Source organism: Danio aesculapii, chromosome 8 (genome assembly GCF_903798145.1).
Source record: "Danio aesculapii chromosome 8, fDanAes4.1, whole genome shotgun sequence".
Classification (NCBI taxonomy): domain Eukaryota; kingdom Metazoa; phylum Chordata; class Actinopteri; order Cypriniformes; family Danionidae; genus Danio; species Danio aesculapii.
Window position 1 is genome coordinate 9,459,655 of NC_079442.1, and position 21,230 is coordinate 9,480,884.

The 21,230-nt window shown below is 35.6% G+C and overlaps 1 protein-coding gene across 3 annotated transcripts; it reads right to left on the reverse strand.

Moving 5' to 3' along the window:
- Nucleotides 1-1,780: 1,780 nt before the first annotated feature.
- rbm39b (RNA binding motif protein 39b) lies at nucleotides 1,781-19,349 on the reverse strand. 3 transcript variants are annotated; one of them, XM_056463143.1, is made up of 17 exons: nucleotides 19,102-19,349; nucleotides 18,897-18,952; nucleotides 18,721-18,777; nucleotides 14,047-14,099; nucleotides 13,771-13,962; nucleotides 13,211-13,276; nucleotides 13,026-13,100; nucleotides 11,562-11,679; nucleotides 10,616-10,768; nucleotides 10,391-10,528; nucleotides 10,200-10,265; nucleotides 9,674-9,878; nucleotides 9,462-9,542; nucleotides 8,203-8,317; nucleotides 6,369-6,474; nucleotides 2,703-2,781; nucleotides 1,781-2,605 (listed from the first exon to the last, which is right to left on the reverse strand). In XM_056463143.1, exons 3-17 carry the CDS (start codon nucleotides 18,769-18,771, stop codon nucleotides 2,505-2,507), a joined length of 1,599 nt encoding a protein of 532 aa, XP_056319118.1. In that variant the 5' UTR covers nucleotides 18,772-18,777; nucleotides 18,897-18,952; nucleotides 19,102-19,349; the 3' UTR covers nucleotides 1,781-2,504. The 3 variants fall into 3 exon arrangements, with proteins under 3 accessions (XP_056319118.1, XP_056319119.1, XP_056319117.1); XM_056463144.1 differs by lacking the exon at nucleotides 18,897-18,952 and having other exon boundaries at nucleotides 18,721-18,780; nucleotides 19,106-19,349; XM_056463142.1 differs by lacking the exon at nucleotides 18,897-18,952.
- Between the last annotated feature and the right edge of the window lie 1,881 nt (nucleotides 19,350-21,230).

Genomic DNA, 21,230 nt, shown 5'->3' on the forward strand with positions numbered 1-21,230 from the left:
GGGTTATAGACATGCAGATAGTTATTTCTATTAAGATAAACATCTAAAATAGTCTTACAGTGAAGATTTTCTCTGATTAAAGTCAACATTAATTATACAATATAATACAGCATATTATAACCCACTAGATCCTACTAGATGATTCTAAAAGACACTGGCATCTAGTCAAGGGATGACTATAACTTAAAACAAAATATTAGACAGTATTACATTTTTAGCTGTTTTAATATTTAGCTGTAATAATTCAAATGTTTTTTTTTCAACCTAATATTTTACACATCCATATTTTTTGGCTTCATTTACTGTTTATCTATAATTTAAATTCTGTATGTAATTTGCTGATTTTCAGGTTATGACTTTTCATTTAACAATATTGGTAAATCAGCAGCTTTTCTGACCACTTTACATTTGTCAAAGTAACTTCTGTTTAAAAAAAAAATACAGATTTGAAAATAGTTTGCATAAATTGTAGTATTTTCAAAGATTTTCCAAGATTTCCAAGAAGGGTTTAGGGTTGGGGTAGGTGTAGACATTAGTAACACACATTGTAATGGGTAATTTAATAATTATTATACACTCTCCGGCCAATTTATTAGGGTTGAGTGCTCAAGAAATTTTGGTCCATACTGACATGATAGCATCACACAGTTGCTGCAGATTTGTCAGCTGCACAGCCATGATCCACAAATCTTCCATTCTACCACATTGCAAAGATGTTCTATTGGATTGAGACTGGTGATTGTGGAGGACATTTGAGCACAGTGGACTCATTGTCATGTTCAGGAAACCAGTCTGAGATGATTCGCGATTTATGACATGGTGTGTTATCCTGCTGGAAGTAGACATCAGAAGATGGGCCCAAAGTGTGCCAAGAAAACATTCCCCACACCATTACACCACCACAAGTAGCATGAACTATTGATACAAGGCAGGATGGATCCATGCTTTCATGTTGACTCCAAATTTTGACCCTAACATCTGAATGTTGTAGCTGAAATCGAGACTCATCAGACCAGGCTTTGTAGCCTCAGATTCCTGTTCTTAGCTGACAGGAGTGGCACCCATTGTGTCTTCTGCTGCTGTAGCCGATCTGCCTCAAGGTTGGATGTGTTGTGTGTTCAGAGATGCTCTTCTGCATACCTCTGTTGTAACAAGTGTTTTTTTGAGTTACTCTTGCCTTTTATATCAGCTGGAACCAGTCTGGCCATTATCTTCTGACCTCTGGCATCAACAAGGCATTTTTTCTCCCACAGAACTGCCGCTGACTGGATATTTTCTCTTTTTCGGACCATTCTCTGTAAACCCTAGAGATGGTTGTGCGTGAAAATCCCAGTAGATCAGCAGTTTCTGAAATACTCAGACCAGCCTGTCTGGCACCAACAACCATGCAAAGTTCAAAGTCACTTAAATCACCTTTCCTCCCCATTCTGATGCTCAGTTTGAACTGCAGCAGATCGTCTTGGCTATGTCTACATGACTAAATGCATTGAGTTGCTGCCATGTGATTGGCAAATTAGAAATTTGCGTTAATGGGCATTTAGATAGGTGTACCTAATAAAGTGGCCAATGAGTAAATAATCAGCATTAGACCTGATCCAGAATGTCATCATGCTACAGACTGCAGCAAGGACATGCTCGTATTTTCCTTTTCTGTTTACAAAAACCTTATTCAGTTACCTAGATTGTAATATAAATACAAATAATAAAATTAAACAGCCTCCCTCCTGAGGTGTTGTGCACTTAAAACATTTGATTTTGAGAACAAAGAGAAAGACCAAAGTCATTGTTACACAGTGTTGTGAAAGTTATTTAATCAGTAGAAGACTTTTAGAAAAATCAATTCTTGATTATGAAAAGTTATAAATTCAAAGTTGTTACAGAAAACTTAACAGCTCGAGTAGACTCTTTGCAGAAGAAAACAAAAAAACAAAACATTTTTTTGGTTGCTTAAAAGTGAAGAATAAACAACGAACCAATAAATCACAACACAATGTCTGTCATGAAAAGACCAAGACTGATGAAAACATGTTTGACTTGAAGCTCAAACAGCCGAAGACACCTTCTTTATACCTTAAAAAGAAAAACCAAACAGAAAGAAGTTCAAATACCTTTCAAGAAAACGCCAGAAACTCCTTCAAAACCGGTTTTCAGGAGCCAAGAGAGCTCATCCGGAGACGGCAATGATGTTATAGGTTTCCACTTATCAATAGACCACTGTACATAAAGCTGAGAGCTGGTCTGAACTTTGTGTTAACTACTACAGACGAAACAGAGAGGGTGATTCGAACTGTAGATCCACGCTCCAGCTAAAATACAATATGAAAATACAGTCCAACCATGAGATCTAGTTTCATACATTGGGTGGCCCTCCATGACAGAACTGTCTCGGACTCACAGCAGTTCATTTGGGAAGCGGTTGTACGGTAAATATACAGATGCATTGGGGTTCCAGATGAAGCAGGGTTAGGAAGAGGCAGAGGTCTGAGCCTAAACCACTGGCTGGATCACCGGTTCATGGGCCTCAGGACCTCCGTGGCTGTGGCAGCATCTGGAAACAGGTTATGGTAGGTGGGGAGGGGCACGTAGGCTGCTGTGATCATTTTACCTGTTAAAAGGAAGGAGATTGGGTTTAATGCCAAACAGCTGGGCAAAGTCTTCCTCTAGAGAAGCTTGGAAAACTGGAGAAAATGAGATGCATTTACCTGCAAACCACCGCCCGTGAAGAGAGCTGACCACAGCCATTGCTACTGGGATAGTCGGACATTTTACATACACATTTCCCTGCAAAGCATAATAAAACAAATTAGTAGGCATATTTGTGACCCAGGACCTTAAAAAGATAAAACCAGTTAAAGGGGTCAATTAAAATAAACATAAGTTTTCCATTGATGCATTATTTGTTTGAACATGAAAATAGTTGGCAGAGAAACAACTATTTGAATATATCTGAATCTGAGGTGCGAGAATTTGACTTGTGCACTCGAGTAAATTATGATGATGATGATTTTATGCGTTCACTAGAGTGCATCTGATTAATTTTAATTCCACAGTGAACTATCAGGCACCTGTAGAGTCAATATACAACTGAAATGGATTGGGTGCTTTTTAAAATTAATGACGGTGAATGAAAGTCAAACCGGTGAGCCGTCTGACAAAAAAAGTGCCCTTCTGAATCAAATCAGCAGGATGCCCTTCTGGATCTTTCACTTACTTTGAAGACATACTGACTAAAGCTGCACGATTATGCGAAAAATCATAATCAAGATTATTTTGGTCATAATTGTAATCACGATTATTCAAAACGATTACTGTTGAAGTCAAAATTATTAGCCCTCCTGTGATTTTTTCTAAATAAATATTTCCCAAATGAGGTTTAACAGATTCAGGAATTTTTCACAGTATTTCCTATAATATTTTTCTTCTGGAGAAAGGCTTATTTGTTTTTTTTGGCTAGAATAAAAGCAAGTTTAAATATTTTGAGATCAATATTATTAGCCCCATTAATAATCACTAAACACAGCGTTTCGACACAAATTTGCATGTATTTGACCATTAAAGCGCTCACATTAAGATGACTTTAGATGTGTGTGCTCTGCTCGTCTTTGAGGCTGAGCGCACACACAACGATCTCTTTCGCGCTTTTGAAAACATGAATCATTGGAATCTACATCAGTGAATGATGAGCATCGCGTGTACATTACAGTACATGCTTTTAGTCATTTTCACATGGAACTGAGCTTTGCCGAGCAACAAATGTGTACAACTGGAAAGGGGGCGGTATTTGTTGCAATAATCGTTGTATCTCGATTAATGTTTTTTCATAAGCGTTAGAAGCCAAAATCGAAATATAAACCGAATTGTGGATTAATTGCAAAGCCCAAATACTGACTACGTTTACATGGACATCTGTAATGTAGTTATTTGCCTTAATCTGAATAAGACAATAATATAATTAATATGTTTACGTGAAGTGCTTTTTGAATGTTGCGTCATCAGGCTATCCACGTTTCCTGCAGAGTCTCATGTAATTTTGGGTGCTTCATCTTTCATTTTTTGACTAACTCAGGGTATATGCAGGAATCCTAAAGGAAATTTCAATACTTTTTAAGACTTTTTAAAAGACCTTCTCAGAATATTTTAAGACCTCATCGCCACTTCAAGTTCTAATCAGTATCAAACCTTTAACTTAATAAACATTTCTTAACAAACAGCTGTGATTAAATAAATAATTGGAGCACAATCGTGCAACAGAACTCAGATAAGCTCGGAAGAAACAAACTTTGAAAGAATAAATTACGCAGTTGTTTTTGTCAACAGGTTTCAGCCACTGTTTAAACTCGTCTTTCTCCAACCAGGAGTATGCAAACTTATGCATTATCCCATTTTGCCATCTGTTCTATGGTAGAGCTATTCAATTAGTTTATCATGGGGGCCAGTTCATGAAAAGCATCCCAAATAAGGGGCCGGGCATATGACTTGCAATATGAGTGATGACACAACAGCATATAAGAGCTCATTTTTAGTATTTTTGCTCCTTAACACACCTACGTTGTAATTTTCGACATAAAAATGTTAATAAATTGTATTCTGAAACTACATAACAACAGTTCATTCAAATCTTGTATTTCAAAGCACAAGTAGGCTTCTTCTACATTCAGACACATTCATATGTTATGTTTTGAACTGCGAAACAATTAGGGAGGCAGCAATTATAGATTTTGGTTGTACGATTATATAGTTTGAAGGATAAATATGGTTTCACATATGGTTCCAAACTTGCGTGCGGAAAAGATGCGATATGTGAACGGCCGACTGCTATAGTTAATCCAGTGTGCGTGCGTATTAGCCTTGGTGCATAAGCTCGGAACTTTAAACTAGCGCATAGGTGGCATAACTTTGTTTAAATGCAGCAGTTTCGTTCAGCGCAACAGAAACGCGGCGTTGAGAAGCCTTTAAGCTTAAGTATCCAAATGTTTTCGGCAGCCTTTAACTGCAGCTCATGCTATTTTGAACAGTCGCACGTCACTTCATAACTATAGTGGCTTTTGACTGAACTAAATTTATTGTTGATGTCTTGGTCACACTATTTGGGAACAAATTGCCCTGCGGGCTGGCATTTGAATAGCCCTACTCTATGGTTTCACTACATGTGGGGAGTGTCAAATCACCTTTTCACATTTGTTGCAAATTACTTGACATCACCCGGACAGAGGAGCTTGGCCGGACGCAACCGGCCTGAACCAATCGAGGAAAATAAATATATTTATGCTCTTTTGGAATCAAACACTTTGGACAACGCTTCAGCAAAATTTAAGACCTCGTAAAACGGTATTAAGACTTTTTAATACCTTTTAAGGGCCTTAATTTTCTCATAATTGGTTTATCAACTCTCACTTTAACTCAAACATTTCATTTATGCCCCCAAGACAAACTGGGGTATTTGACGTGAGTATGGCGTAAGGACTGGTGGAAGGGTGTTGTTTTTAACGGAATTTAATACCGCAAGCCGAATGGAAAGAAAAAAAACTTCCGCATTTTGTGAGGTGCATGTCTGCGCTCCTTTAATGAAAGCTGTGTCTGTGGATCTTGTTGCAAAATGCAGTGAAAAGTCCTACATGACGGTAATAGTTTGATTGCAGTGTTTACTTTAAAAATGCCACTGAAAACCCGTGGTCTAAATGAAGCAATGCGCGTTAATAATCAAAATTTATATATTTGCAGCAGTAAATTGACAACGTCTTCTTGGAACATGACCTTTACTTAAAATTCAAATGCTGTTTGGCAAAATATAAACTACTGTGCTATAAGATTCCAGTGACAAGCCATTTGTCTATTCGAACTGGACGCAGAGGCCTTCAGAAGTGCAGAATAGGTCACTGAACTCCCAAGCAAGTGGTAAGGTTTATAATTTTATTGATGCACCTCTTTAACATTATTACAAAACTACATAATGAGCGACTGCTGTTGTTGGATTGTCACACTTCTAATGTTCATTTTGAATGTATATGTTTGACAGTTGTTTTATTTTCAAGATCTGAGGTAAACTATCTGCTTTCATTTTCATTTATCACTGAATGAAGCACCTAATCAGCACCTGAGGTGATCATTGTCATAGTAGTTTATGCGGTCTTTCAGCAGTGACAATGCAGAAATAAAAAACATTTCTAAAAATTAAATTTCGCTTGTCACTGTCGTGGGTGGTTAGGGCAAAAACTCCTTTTAACATGGGAAAGATGCTAGACTTGTAAAGTGAAATAACCCACTTTATCATTCATACACCTTGGCAATTAGGCATTTGCTTCTGAAAAAAAAAGCACTGAAAGTTGTCCACAACTTTTTTTATAGCAGTCATAAAAGTTGTGACTTACTTGAGCAGAGTTTTTGTCGACATATATGTGAATTACACCTCCGTGTTTCCTGCATTCTTCAATGACATCATCTCTTATCTCAATGTCCCAGCCATGTTCATTTTCCCTACAAAGCAACACATCAAGAATTAATTTATTTATTTTTAACTACAACTTATTCCATACATCACTTGTCAAACTAAATCACCCCGTTCTTCATAATCAATCATTATATACATCTTTTCACTATTATTTTTTGTCGTGGTGCAAGCTGGATGTGATTAGCTTTCATCATCATGACAATCATGCCAGTGTGAAGCTTCAGACATGCTTTCCATCAAGCATCAACAACGATGGCCCATATGAATGGGGTGTCACTGCCTGATAGGGTAGCGACACTACCGAGGTAACAAGTCTGCAACCAAAGCTTTTGGACAAAGCCACATTCATTTTCTAATCCCTGTCTATTCAAAACAAAGTGCATTACTCGAATGTTATTCTCTCTTGTGATCGCTGCCTATACAAACTACGACGAGCTGCATGAACATGTTGGACTCGCTGTGTTTGGATGCTGATATAAGTATGCAAAGTTATTAACATAGTTACTGATGCACTGCTGATGCCACTTTTGCATGTGTAGCTGGGAAAGATGAGATGTACAGTGCCCAGCATAATTGGATACACCCCATTTCGAAAATGAATAATTCTTAGTGAATATCGGTCATATATTTTGGTGCATTTGAACAAAGTAGATTTATTAAGCAGATGTATTTAATAAAACTATATTTTAGTCACCGAACATCTTCAGACATAGAAAGATAATATCTTTCCATTCATGCCAAATATTGGGAAAAATAATTACAAACTACAAAATTTCAACAAAAGTTTAGAAATCTTTTGTTTCTCTTGAATTTTTCTCTTTTTAAATTATTTAATATTTTTCCCTAACATATAAATTTAGGTGTACTAGTTTTGGACTGTTAACAAGTTATTTTGTTTGTTTATCTCCAGATTAATCTGAAGATTTGGCTTCAGTACTGAGTAATCTAATGTATATGCACAAATATAATACTATAAAGCTTCCTATAGAAAATATTAATTTAAATGAGAGATTTGTGAGGGGTGTACTCGTATACGCTGAGCACTTTATGTAATGATATTAGACCTGGTTCTATGGTGGCTCTGTAGCTGGTTCTTAGAAGGCAGTGTTAAATTAGTCAACAAACACAAGGGTGAAAAACTTAACAAGTCATCTGTACTAGTAACAAGACAGCAAACTATGAAGGCGCATACTCTGATCCACTCATTTAATGAATGAACTGTGCATTATTGTCTAGAATAGATGAGACAAAAACAAACTACCCAACACAAGGGCAATTCGAAATCGAATGCGCAATTTGAAACGTTGCAATTAGTAATCACAAGAGGCTGCAATATAAAATATATGTATATATAAACAAAAATAACGAATAACATATGAGGTGAAGTGCCTTAAAACCAGTCCGCTATGCTTTATAAAATTAAACATGCTAGACTTTCTGCAATGGTGTCTTGAGGCACCTCAGACATGGTATCTGTTGTCGTGTACTATTCCACATTACATGAGAAGAAAAGATCGAATCTTGATGCTTGCGACTACCCACGACACCCTACATCAAGGAAACATGTGCTTTCAGTCCCGTGACTGGTGCAGCAGACCTGTTTAGTTTCTGTATGTGTCAAGCCATTTGCACTGACAAAATTATCACTGTTAGAAGGCTCACAAGACTGAACTGCCAAAAGCACTGGCTTCGAACTAAAACCTTGTTCACGCTGGTGGAAAAAGGTTCAAAAAGTTAAAATTAGTGCAACTCACATCTGTGGATTGAACATGTTGGAGAGCTGCAAACAGTGCGTGGCCAGTGGCTGGGTTGGAAGATTCATAGCTTGGTTCATCCCAGGATTGGGAATAAGAGGAGGTGTTGCTGAAGCTGTAAGTGAAAAAAAACACAAAAACAAGCAACATAAATAACTGCCACAAGCTACGTTTCCATCCACCTATTTTTATGTGCATTTTGGATATGCGCATAGAAAAACGGTTAATGGAAATGCCAATATGTGCGTTATATTGAAAATGCGCATAAAACATATGCGCATAACTGAGTAGGATAAACGTTTTATTCGATAAGAAAAGATGCACATAAACTAAATCAAATTTACATTAACTAAAGAACAAATTTCAGTATGCGCATTGAAAAAGGTCATGTGATTTTGTTATTAGAGATTATGTGATGATAAAAACACATGCAAGTGGACAAACCAGCAGCAACCAGCTTAATCATTTCAGGATTAATGAACATTAATGACCTCCAGAATCAAGAGCGCCTTCAAATGCCACAGTGCGTTCACTGCATGTCAGGATTGCCTTCTTAGGTGCAAGTCATTCATTAAATGAAGAAAACATTCGTGCAGCTTCTCCTACCACAGTAAATTCAGTTTTTACTGATGAAATTTGGCGCCAGATAATCAGGAAGTGATGATTTTGTTCGCTTTGACTCGAAACACTGCTTAATTCGCACATCTTTTATGCAATATTCCAGTTGAGCATAAAGTTAATTGCGATTTTTGAATAGAAACATAGCTACAGACACCATTACAGGTAAGCATCAAAGTTCATATAAAAAAAAAAACTTTCTGAACTCCTCTGAGCTGCAGTAAGGTGAAACATCTAAATATTTCAGAATGCTGCAAGCACACTGGACTGGTCATGTGACAATGACAATCCGATCAGCTTCACCCCCTTTGCAACAACATTGAAAGCTCAGCATAGGTGGAGGCACAGCTGATGTAACTGTACAGGGATAACCAGAGCAGGACGATTTGTCAAAAGGCTAATGCTCTGACACTTTGGCCAATTGTAATTTAAGTAGGTTTAATTTTAAGTTTTGGTTTTAAGATCTGAAAAAAGTATCATGTGGTATGTGGAACAGTTTATAGCTATGAAGTGAAAATGACTCCAAAAAAAGTTTCAGAAACACTGAATTACAACATGAAAAGGATTCAATGTGTTTCCTCTATGGGGCCTTACAATCTAATGCTTTCTCAGGTTAGAATATGAAAAAAATCAAGACTCACCATTTGGCATATTTCCAAATGACACAGAGCCACTCATCTGTAAAGCTTGCTTAGCAGCGGCAGGAATCTGTAGTCCTGTACCTGAAAAGGAAAAAAAATCCCAGACACAATATGAATATCTGTATCAGTTTGAAAACAGAAACAAAGCACAAGTAGTTTGGATGAGTCATTGGTACATGGAGAAACATTAACACGCATTGATCAATCTGCACCTTCTGCGAGTCTTGCCATCAGCTGTAGACGACCCGTCGTGCCCAAGTCAATGCCAGTTCTCTCCAGCTCATCATTGTCCAAGAATGAGCTGGCTGAAGAGGCATCCGAGCGCTCAGTAACATGACCCACCTTCATTGGCCGCCCCGCGAGCTCAAAACCATTTAGCTGCTCCAGGGCTTTCTTAGCACATTCTGCATCTGCAAACTGTACAAGAGAGAACCAATTAGCAAAACAGAAAGAGTTGTTTCCTTTACTGGTCAGAATGAAAAGAAAATGAAAATAAAATAAATACATACCATTAAAATTGTAATTATTTTCCTTAAATGTAAGATTTTAACTCTGAAATGTACAGTAACAAATTCTAAAAATTATTATTGTTATGCAACAGTAAGATGTCACAATTTCATTAAACTTTTATACAGACTGCTTTTATATTTTGATTAACTAATTCTGCCCATGTTTTCCTCTGTATAGACATCACAAGACCTATTTAAACAGAGTAAATTTGCATTGTGATGAACTCACCGATATGAAGCCATATCCTTTCGACCTGCCAGTCTCACTGTCCATCATTAGCTGGATGCCCTCAATCTGAAAATAGAAAAATAAATAGCTAAGCAGATTCACTCTATGCCTGCTTTATCCTGGTTTAGGTGATTATTTATGAATGCTAAAATAAGTAGCAAAACATGGATGATTGCAAATGCCATACAAACCTTTCCAAAGGGCTCAAAAATACCCCTGAGCATGTCCTCCGTTATGTTAAAGTGCAGTGAGCCCACATACAGCCGCATGGGCCCTGCGCCACCTCTTTGGAGCATGCTGGCCATGGCTGCTGCCCTGTTCTTCTCAGCCTGAATTACACAATTTAACAAAATGAATCCCATAGATTATTTTAAACATCAGAAAGAACATTTGCGCAGTAATAAAATTACTCTGACCTGTGAAGCCTGGACTATGATAGGCACTCCAAGCACCCTCTGTCCTGTGAGGCCGATTGCTAGTGGGACTGATGTTGAATCCACAAACTCAACATAGGCAATGCCCTTGGACCTCCGAGAATTTCTATCTGAGATCATCCTGACGTCACGGACCTTAAAAAAATTATTTTAAAGTTTAAGTATTTTGTCTGTCATTTAACAACACAGGGTTCATACACATTTTTACTACTAAAATTTCAAGACTTTTCCAGAACTTTCAAGTACATTTTCATGTAATGTCTACATATACATGATAAATAATAAGAAAAACAATGACGTTCAAATTAATTACAGCATATCATAGAACACACAACAATCTATTTTGTTTAAATTTGTTTTTATATCTATGTAAAATTGGTTTTGATAATGCTTACACAGCACTAACAATGTGAGAGCAAGTTTTTGGTCAAGAACAGAAAAGAAGTAAAGACAAGTTGGGATCAAAACGGTCCTGTTCTTAATCTTGTCAGTGTGGTCAACTGTGGTAGTATCTTTTAATTAGGCAAAAAAAAATTTGGGGGCTCTTTTTATTGTTACACTTTCTATGTTCTCTCCTATTATGTACCTATTGCTGTTAGTGTTTTTATGCCAATTTCGTTTGTTTATTTTTTTCTCTGTAAAGTTATTACTTGAACAGAAATTTAAAAAAATATGATAATGTCTGATTTTTCCAATATAACGCAGCCCTAATTCAAGTACACAGATATTTATTAAACTAATTTCCATGACTTTTTCCAAAACTTTGTGGGTTTATCTGTTTTTCCAAAACTTTTCCAGGCCTGGAAAATGTCATGTTAAAATTCCATGACTTTTCCAGGTTTTACATGTCTGTATGAACCCTGACAACAATAAAAAGGAACTACTATATAGATCACAAACAAAGATGATTTAATCTGGGGCTTCATACCTTTCCTACTGCTGAGAAGAAGTCTTCCAGATCTCTGGGTCGAATTCTGGCAGCAAGCTGCATGCAGAACACTGTACGGGCATCTCTCTCCTCAGGGCTCAGATTATCTATCGGTTGCCTGTTTGAAGAAACACACACGTAAATAACCACTGAAATGCAAGCCGGTCCCTCAGGAAATAGAGATTATGTGAACAGTCCCACTACATAAGCCATTCTACAATCACGAATAAAGACATATATTCACATATATTCAAAAAATTTTCTCTGAATGACCTTAAGCAGGTCGCACACTGTAAGCGCCACTCGGCGCCACGACATGGCGCGCACATGACAGTTAAAAGTATCACACACCAGACGCGGATATTCGCATGATATTTAAAATGAAACTAATCAGATGGCTCTCTGTGGCGCGGCAGAGAAATGAACAGTGTCCTGAGTCGTGGCTGGGCGCTGTGGACAGCCGCCGACTTGCGGCGCCGGTGTGTGTACCCTGATAGAAACCTATGTTTAGAATTCTGAAATGTATGGCGCTGCGTGGTGCTACGCAGTGCGCCGCCGAGAGGCGCTTCTGGTGAGCGACCTGCTTCAGACTTTCTTTTGCATTGAAATTAACATGACAAAAAATACAAATTTCACAGGAGGGTTAATAATTTTGACTTTCAACTGTATATCCCTAATGCGGTGTTCACACAAGATGCGGCAGGTGCAGATAAATTGCGATATAGGCATGTAAATAGGCGCATTAATATTTTAAGTTTACTCGCTTCATTTGCACCTCAAATCTGCTTAATCCGCTCATCAAATTTACTTCACAATAGACGAGGATTTGTGTCATGAGCAAGGCTTCTGTCTGCCCGGTGACTCTAGCTTTGTTGCTAAATGGCTAACATGGATTTTATTGAGAGACTAGCTGTGTTTATGTGCTTTATGAAGACTGAAAAACAGCATCGATTAATTGGAACCATGTCTGAGTCCACTAGATCCATACAGAGGTGCACCCAGCTCTGTGAGTTCTTAAAATCCTCCAGAAAACATAGCTGGATTATGGAGGCTTTTAGCCGTGCTTAAGACTGAGCCAAGCCCAGTTTGATGAACTGTTGTCTGGTGTCGGCAGGAGGATTTCCCCCAGGACACCAAAAACAGGTGCTACGTCATAACCACGCCACTACAAGACAAAGCTCACGATTGGTAATACGGCGCGAATGTTCGCTGAAGTTCAGATTTTCTAACTTGAGCGATTCGCAAATTGCATCTTTCGCAACGCGTCATTCGCACGAAACATGCCACAGGATGTCTATTTGCATTGACTTAACATGTAAATCACTCACGCTTGACGATTCATCCGCATCTGGTGTGAACGCAGCATAAAGATTAATATTAAAGGTGAGGGTGAACTCTTTTGGCTACGGAGTAATTTGTGTAAATACTTTGCTACTGGAGTACAGACAGTAATGCGCATCTCACCTGACAGGGCTTTTGTCCTTCTTGAATGGGCTTTTCTCCTTCCTAAATGGGCTTTTGCTCCGAGACCGTTTTCGACTAGATTGAGAAAGCTTGGTTAGTTTGTGTTTATCACTGATTCAGGTTTAAATTACTCAACAAATACACGCACACACTCAACAGGCAGCAAGAGTCACTGACAAGATTACCTGTGTTTGGGAAAATGTGGTGGGCCGGTCTTCCCTCCAGGACCACCATTTAATTTCTGCCCCATACTGTGAGATAAAATGACAGTTTGGGTCTATAAAATAATTTTAAAAGAGCCAAATGCAGACAGAGAACTTCATTACCCATAATCCTAAATAAGATACACCTTGAAACCATGGGCCAGAAATGACATTACTTTTACAATCCAAGCAATATATTTTACATTTAGTATACTATATAACTATATAAAAAAATGTTACTCACAGACTTGCCCTGTATTTAAATAAATGATTTATTTAAATAGAGTAAAAATGAATTATACAATAAAATAACGATACTTATAATAAAATAAAAATAATGGCAATAATGTACTGCCTGTAATGTAATTAAACATTAAAGTTAAAGCATTAATAATTCTCTTTAAGAAAATGAGGATTATTATCATACTTATTTAAAGGCCTGTCCAGTTTGTTCATTAAACCACTGCTTAATAATAAAGAATAGAGAATTTAGAGAATAGAGAATGTAGCTTCTACACTGAATTAGCGAGAGTTTAACTCACAAAGGGCTTTTGCGTCCACGGCTACGTCCACCACGATCCTTACTGCGGGATCGTGAACGCTTTCGCTCTTTGCTCCGTGAAGGCTTCCGCTCATGGCTGCGGCTCCTGCGGCTCTCTCTGCTCTTTTTGCGACCCCCGCTTCCACTCCTCCGTCGGCCTGGGCTTGGACTACGACTATGGCTGCGTTTTTTCCTTTGGGTAAAGAAAAACAACACATTTTCAGTCATTTTGAACATAAAAAGAAATACACACACATGAATCTAGGTGTTTGCTTACTTCTTGCTGCGTTCCTCATTGTGACCATTGGCGCTAGATGACTTGCTTTCACCCTGAACAGCATTGAAAAAGAGAACAACATGAATCAGAATCAGATTTCCAGCCAATTATGATTACACACAGACACAAGGACTTTGTCTGGGTGACAGAAACTTCCAATGCATTGACATAATGACAATAATTAAAGGATAGTTGATCCAAAAATGAATATTTACTCACCATTTACTCACCCTCAAGTGGTTCTAAACCCTTTTAAAGAGTTTATACTGTTGAACACTGCAGAATATTTTTAAAGAAAGCTGTAAACCTGTAACCATTGACTTCCATTTTAGGAAAAACAAATACTGTGGATGCCAATGGTTACTGGGTTCTTTAAAATATGTTCTTTAGTGTTCAACAGAATAAGTAAGTCAAAATGGTTTGTAAATGATGAAAATTTTAATTTATGGGTGAACTATCCCTTTAAGATGTACATAATATAATACAATTTAAACAAGTATTTATAACAAATACATGTGTATTTACACACAATATATTTACAAAAACGAAAAAAGATAAGCATCATTGTACAGGTTACACACATTTATGCAAGGAAATATAAACAAAAGGGTTTGATATGGTGAATTAATATGCTTAAACAGTGTTGAATACAGCACTTCTTTAACATGGGTGACAAAAAACTTTGTGCCAGAAACGGGTGGAAACATTGGAGGTGGAGAGGGGAGGGGGACAAGAGATAAACGACATAAATCCTACTATCACTGGTTCATTTATGACAAACTGCTTGCATTTTTTATTTTTATAACAAGTGCAGATTGACAGTCATCATGATCTGTTTTTCAAAGGGGCTATACGAAAGAATTTGCTCGTATAAATGATCATATGTAAAAGTTGAAAAACAAGACCTTTCCAAATGTTATGAAGGTTTGTGGACCTTGGACATTATTGCCAAACCAAAACCAAAAGAATGCTTCAGTGAAGTACCTGCACATGACTGAAAAATAAGACCACATCATGGATTAAAATCAGAGTCTTAATGCATGTCAGCAGTGTGGCATCTTTCTAGATGTCCTTTACTTGTATATTGCTAAAAATACATTTTTCTTTTTTTTTTTCTTTTTTTACTTTACCAAAGAACTAAAACATAATTTGTCTTGAGTACACTGGGCAACAGAATCATTTGTAGTATGTTATGTGTGCATAAGCGAGAGCGCAAATAATAAGTTGCTGGTCAAATTCAGTTAATCGCCAAAAATACTAAATTCTATATATAGCCCATTTAAACAAGCAGATGCTAGCAGGGTCTGATATTTAACACCTGAAAAGTACGATTTAAGTTCAAGGTCTTTTTTGGGGGGGACTGTCAGGGACGTGATGCAAGTACCCTGCTATTTAAAGCCTAAGTCTTGCTGTAGCCATGCTACAGAGATGCTAAAAATCCAGAGTCGAGGATGTCAGTCCTTGTGATCTTCCCCAGATTGCGCTGTTGCACTGTGAGAGCTCGATGCCATCTCTGTCTCACAGCTTGTCCTGAAGCAGACAGGGATTTACATGGCTTAGTCATATCGCTTCCCAAAAGACACCGCATCAAAGTCAGCCAAAAAAAAGATACAACTTCAAACCTGACCAAAATCTGTATATTTCTCATTTTAACAATGTTTCTTGTTTATAAAGTTGTAGATATACATTTACTGACAGAAATGCATATTCTTGTATTAGTAAGTAAAGAAATATAAAAAGAGAATGCACAAACCAAATGTCATCAGCAGCATTGATTTTAGAGTAACTGGGTAGAGACAGCATTGCATTCATGTAGTTAAAAATAATTAATAGAACACTTCCATTCGTTTCACCTTTAAACACCTAAGATGACTTCAGCTTTCAGGTATTAAATTTACAAATCCAGGAGCAATAAGCAGGCAAGACCATAGAGAAATTTAAAATTAACAATAGTATTTCCACTGCAAAATATTTAGAAGTATATTGTTCATCCTTGAAATGTACAGCAGCATTTAATACTATGATTAAGGTGTATAGTGTATGCAAGGTGTACAGAATCTACACTACAATTCCAAATATTTGGTGTGTGTATAATTAAAAGTAATTGTTAATATATTTGTTAAAATGTGCTAAAAAATTCTTGATTTCTATTCATGAAAGAAACCCGATTTCCCCCCCAATAGGCAGTGCAAGAACAATAGGCAGTGCTACTGCTTGTAACACGGGTAACTAAATAAGTAAACAATAAAAAAAGTAAAAATAAAGGCTGACTGATTTTGTTTTACCATCACACGAATAAATAACATTAAAATAATTGGTTTGTAAAATATAATTTGTAATAATATCCTCAATATTGTTGTATTTTTAATGGTTAAATGTTATATGAAAAAAAATTATATATATATATATATATATATATATATATATATATATATATATATATATATATATATAATAAGAATTATTAGCCCCCTTTTGAACTTATTTTCAAAATATTTTCTAAATGATGTTTAACAGAGCAAGGAAATTTTCATAGTATGTCTGATAATATATTATGCTCCAGAAAAAGTCTTATTTGTTTTATTTCGGCTAGAATAAAAGCAGTTTTTAATTTTTTTAAAAAGAATTGATTTCAGGGTCAAAATTATTAGCCCCTTTAAGCTATATATATTTTTTGATAACTTAAAGAACAAGCCATCGTTATACAATAATTTGCCTAACTACCCTTACCTGCCTAATTAACCTATTTAAAAGCCTTCAAATTATACTTACTTTAAGCTGCATACTAGTGTCTTGAAAAATAACTAGTAAAAATTTTTATTATTGTCATCATGGCAAAGATAAAATAAATCAGTTATTAAAATTATGTTTAGAAATGTGTTGAAAAAAATACTCTCTGCTAAACAAAAATTAGGGGGAAAAATAACTCAGTGGGATAATAATTCTGACTTCAACTGTGTGTGTGTGTGTGTGTGTGTGTGTGTGTGTGTGTGTGTGTGTGTGTGTGTATATATATATATATATATATATATATATATATATATATATATATATATATATATATATATATATATATATATATATATAAATAAATCTTGAGTGATGGTGTATATTTTTCTGCCTCTGCAAAAGATTTTGTTCTAAAATTGATTTGACAATAAGATAGCGTTCTATTTTTGTTTGCCTAAGGGATCAAAGTACATTAATACACTGCGCAATTACTACCTTAGGTTTTTTCACAGTTCACACTGGAATCAAAGATGTATTCAGGGGAGTAGAGGTGAGTTATCATTAGGCAAGTCTATAAAGAGAGATAGATGGGCATTTATTTGTCGTTGAGGATATCATACTGCACAACACAACTCTCTCTCTGACACATTAGAAATTCTTACATTTCAGTCATGCACAGAAAACAAATGCAGAACGGCAACATGAATTCAGTTCAAACACACATGAAAATTAGGTTGTCATTTATCCACCCATGTCATTCCAACCTGAATGGAATCATTTACTTTTTTCTGAGGAACATAAATGAGAATAATATTTATTATTAATAATAAAGAAGCACATGAAAGTTTGTTTCAAGGTGCAATATGGAAGCTTTATGGGAGAAATAGGCCAAACGTGTATTTATTTATGATGTTAAAACCTTTCTGATTACTAAATAACAGATTTCCAAGGATTAGACTTAGGATGTCAAAATGGCCTTTGTTGATGAGTTATAAGTATGACCCAAAGTCACATATGAGTTAAAACAAAATAACATTTGGTAAAACATGCACACAGCAAATATTTAAATATTTTGCACAGTAATGTTTCAATAGTTTATACTGGATTTCTTTAAACCCTTTAACTGCCTGTTCTGCCAAACAGTTGACCACATTTTGACTGTTTTAAAAAATGACTGTTAAAGTAATTCAAAGAATGACTTTTAAATAATTGTTCACACTACACAGCATTGTTGCTTTAAAAACAATATCAAACAAACATAATTCTGTTGCACTACATTTGTTTTCTTGTTTTTTTTTAAATAAAGCCAAAATCATGTTAAATGAAAATCTGAAATTTATGGCATACTTCAAAAAATATAGATGGTTTAGTATTCAAAAATGTTTTTTTTGGATATGTTTTTAAATAAATTGGTCTTACACTTCATATTTTCAGACTTTTCAAAGTATATGTATTAATTCCGGTACTTTTACCATAAACCGACATATCTACCATTCACCAAATATTTAGAAAGTATGGAATGTGTTGAGAAAAATTAATTGAGTGTGTTAAATAGTGATATTAGGAGTTAAGAAATGCAATCCAAAGAGACAAATAAAGACATGCAGAGACAAATAAATGTCTATGGATAAAATTTGTGATATTACCAGAAACAGACTGCTGTACTCGCGTGGCATGAAACTGGCATTGTAAATCAAAATATTTAATTTAATATAAGTTTTAAAGAGCCAGTCCTTAATCATTGAATGTGATATTTTTATTTGAATCTTTGTGTTCCTCATAAAAAACAACATTCATACAGGTTGGAACAGTGAGTAAACTTATAAAGTGATTTTTCATTTTGGGTGAACTAATCCATTGAAACCCATCAAAACAAATAAAAAAGGAAGAAAATGAAAGGGGGGAAAAGAGAATAGATCAGGTAACTTCCGGTCGCCCACCCACCTTCCTATAAGGAGCTTCTAGCATGGCCTCAACGTCGAAGTCGTCTGCCATCCTGACCTGTTGTATGAACAAAACACGGGGTTTACAAAATACAACACGACGTGTTATACGTTATAGTTGTTAAACTATGTGTTAACGCTACATCGACCAAACAAATAAACAGAAATGCATCTTACAGCAGAACTGTGGTCTTACTGGTTTATAAATAACACGCTCGATTCTGCAGCAGACGCTATCGAGACAACAACAGCATTACATAAGCGGCTAATTTAGACTTCACACTCATGTTCTGACAGACAAAAATCAGCAGTTTGTGCAACGTTTTCACTGATGACTGATCCAAATTGATAATTAGACCTAAAACATATTTGGAAAAATTACCTGTTTTTATTTACTCCGTTTGTCGTCGCGACCTCTGCGACGCGCGTGAAGCAAAGAACTGCAAAAACAAACGGTCAGATCCGCGTACAGACCAGCAACACACACAACGATTCAATATTCTAACAGAAACAAAGAGCAATGGATATGTCTATTGATATTTGACAAGAATCGGTTTAGTTTGTCATGAGGTTTTCCCCACAAGACAACTTCCTGCTTTGCCCAAAATGGACGCTGTTAGGGGGCGGGGTTTCCTGTCTTTTCGTTATTTTGATAAAAGTCCAGGAAATTTGTGCACACGCACACACACACACACACACGTATATAAATACATACATATATATATATATATATATATATATATATATATATATATATATATATATATATATATATATATATATATATATATATATATATATATATATATATATATATATATATATATATATATGTATGTATGTGTGTGTGTGTGCACTCTGTGGTTTATTGGCATCCAAATAAATAAATAAATAATAATAAGAAGTTTCTTTTCCTCAGGTTATCTTATTTTTTCGTCTTGTTTGTTTATTTGAACATAAATGCATTGCAGAAATTAGTTAACTATTTTGTAAGTTATTAAAAGGCTGGAGTAAAGATTATAAATAATATAACGTTAGAAGTCTGATATATGGCACTATAAGATATTGCAGATTTATAGGCACAAATTATATTTGAATTTAATGTTACATTTAAACTGCCATTTTTAATTTTACATTAAACATATATATATTTGAACATACATAATTGTAATGCAATGTAATTGCAATATTAACCTTTGTGAATCTACATATTATCTTAGCTTATATAAACGTAATTTAGTGATTAATTATTAAAAACCAAACACAACAAAATTCAAATAAAACAAATCAATAATTGACCATAAATGTGTTTATACAGTCATTGGTCGAAACATGACGAATCCTGTTTGTGTCTGATGTTCATCAACACCAAAAAGTTCCGAAAGCTCCCTCAAAACAATCGCAGTTAATAGTTTTTTTTCTCTCTCCTCCTGGAGAGGGCGGGGTTTATGAACAATACTGCAACCAGCCACCAGGGAGCAACCTAATGTTTTCTTGCGAGGCACAGCTGAAACTAAGCGAGCTGTCACTGCAGCAAACCGTTTTTGAAAGGTAAACTTTCGTCATTTTTAAATACTAATGTGTTGGGTAAACTTTATGTAATAATATGTAACATATTTAAGATACCAATATGGATTACTTTCTTTGGTACAAATGGGTAGGCTACTCTTAGAAAAGAGTAGTGGCCTACTACCACCCGACTCTTTAGTTCTGAGCGTGTAGATTAGAGATGCCCAAACTAGAGCCCATTCTAACCTTTGATTTGAGGGAGAATGAAGGGGAGGTGGTTGGGCGAATATCTGTGACTGAGATCATCATTTCAAATTTAATGTAACCTTTTGTTTGTTTGATTTGTAATTTTTTTTTTTTGTAAATGATAATATTTTTTTAAAAGTAAATACTGTCACTAGACAGATAGAGACAGAAAAATGCACAAGACATTGGCAAGCAAATCAAGGCAGAGGCAGGTGCTGCTTTACGTATTTTGCATAGAACTGTTTATGTTTTTACTGTAATACATTTAATATACTTTTTTACTTTTAAAATACCTTTTAAATGAGGAAATTACTCATGGAAACTTTAGTGTAACAGAGTCTGGTATATTTACCTACGGCCCACAGCCCTCAATCAAGTTTAGTTTTTGGCCCTTCATAAGAAAAAGTTTGGGCACTCCTGGCGTAAATTATAGTAAAATATATAATCATATTGAAACTGTAGATAGGATACTATAACATTGTTCATTAAATAATTTTAATATTAAAAAGCAATACATAATAACACTATGGCCTATGTTTTCAACCTGTATCTAGCAGTGTTAGCATCTTTTATTCACATTCAGTACTATACCATCAACACAGAGATTAAATAAACATACATAATATAAATAATGCAATTAAATTGCATATATCTATAACCCAAAATTACATTCAATTTCACAGTTTCTTCTTAAATGAAAGAAAAGTTTCATTAGTCAGCACCCAAGCTTCGACCTTAACCAAGACTAGACTTACA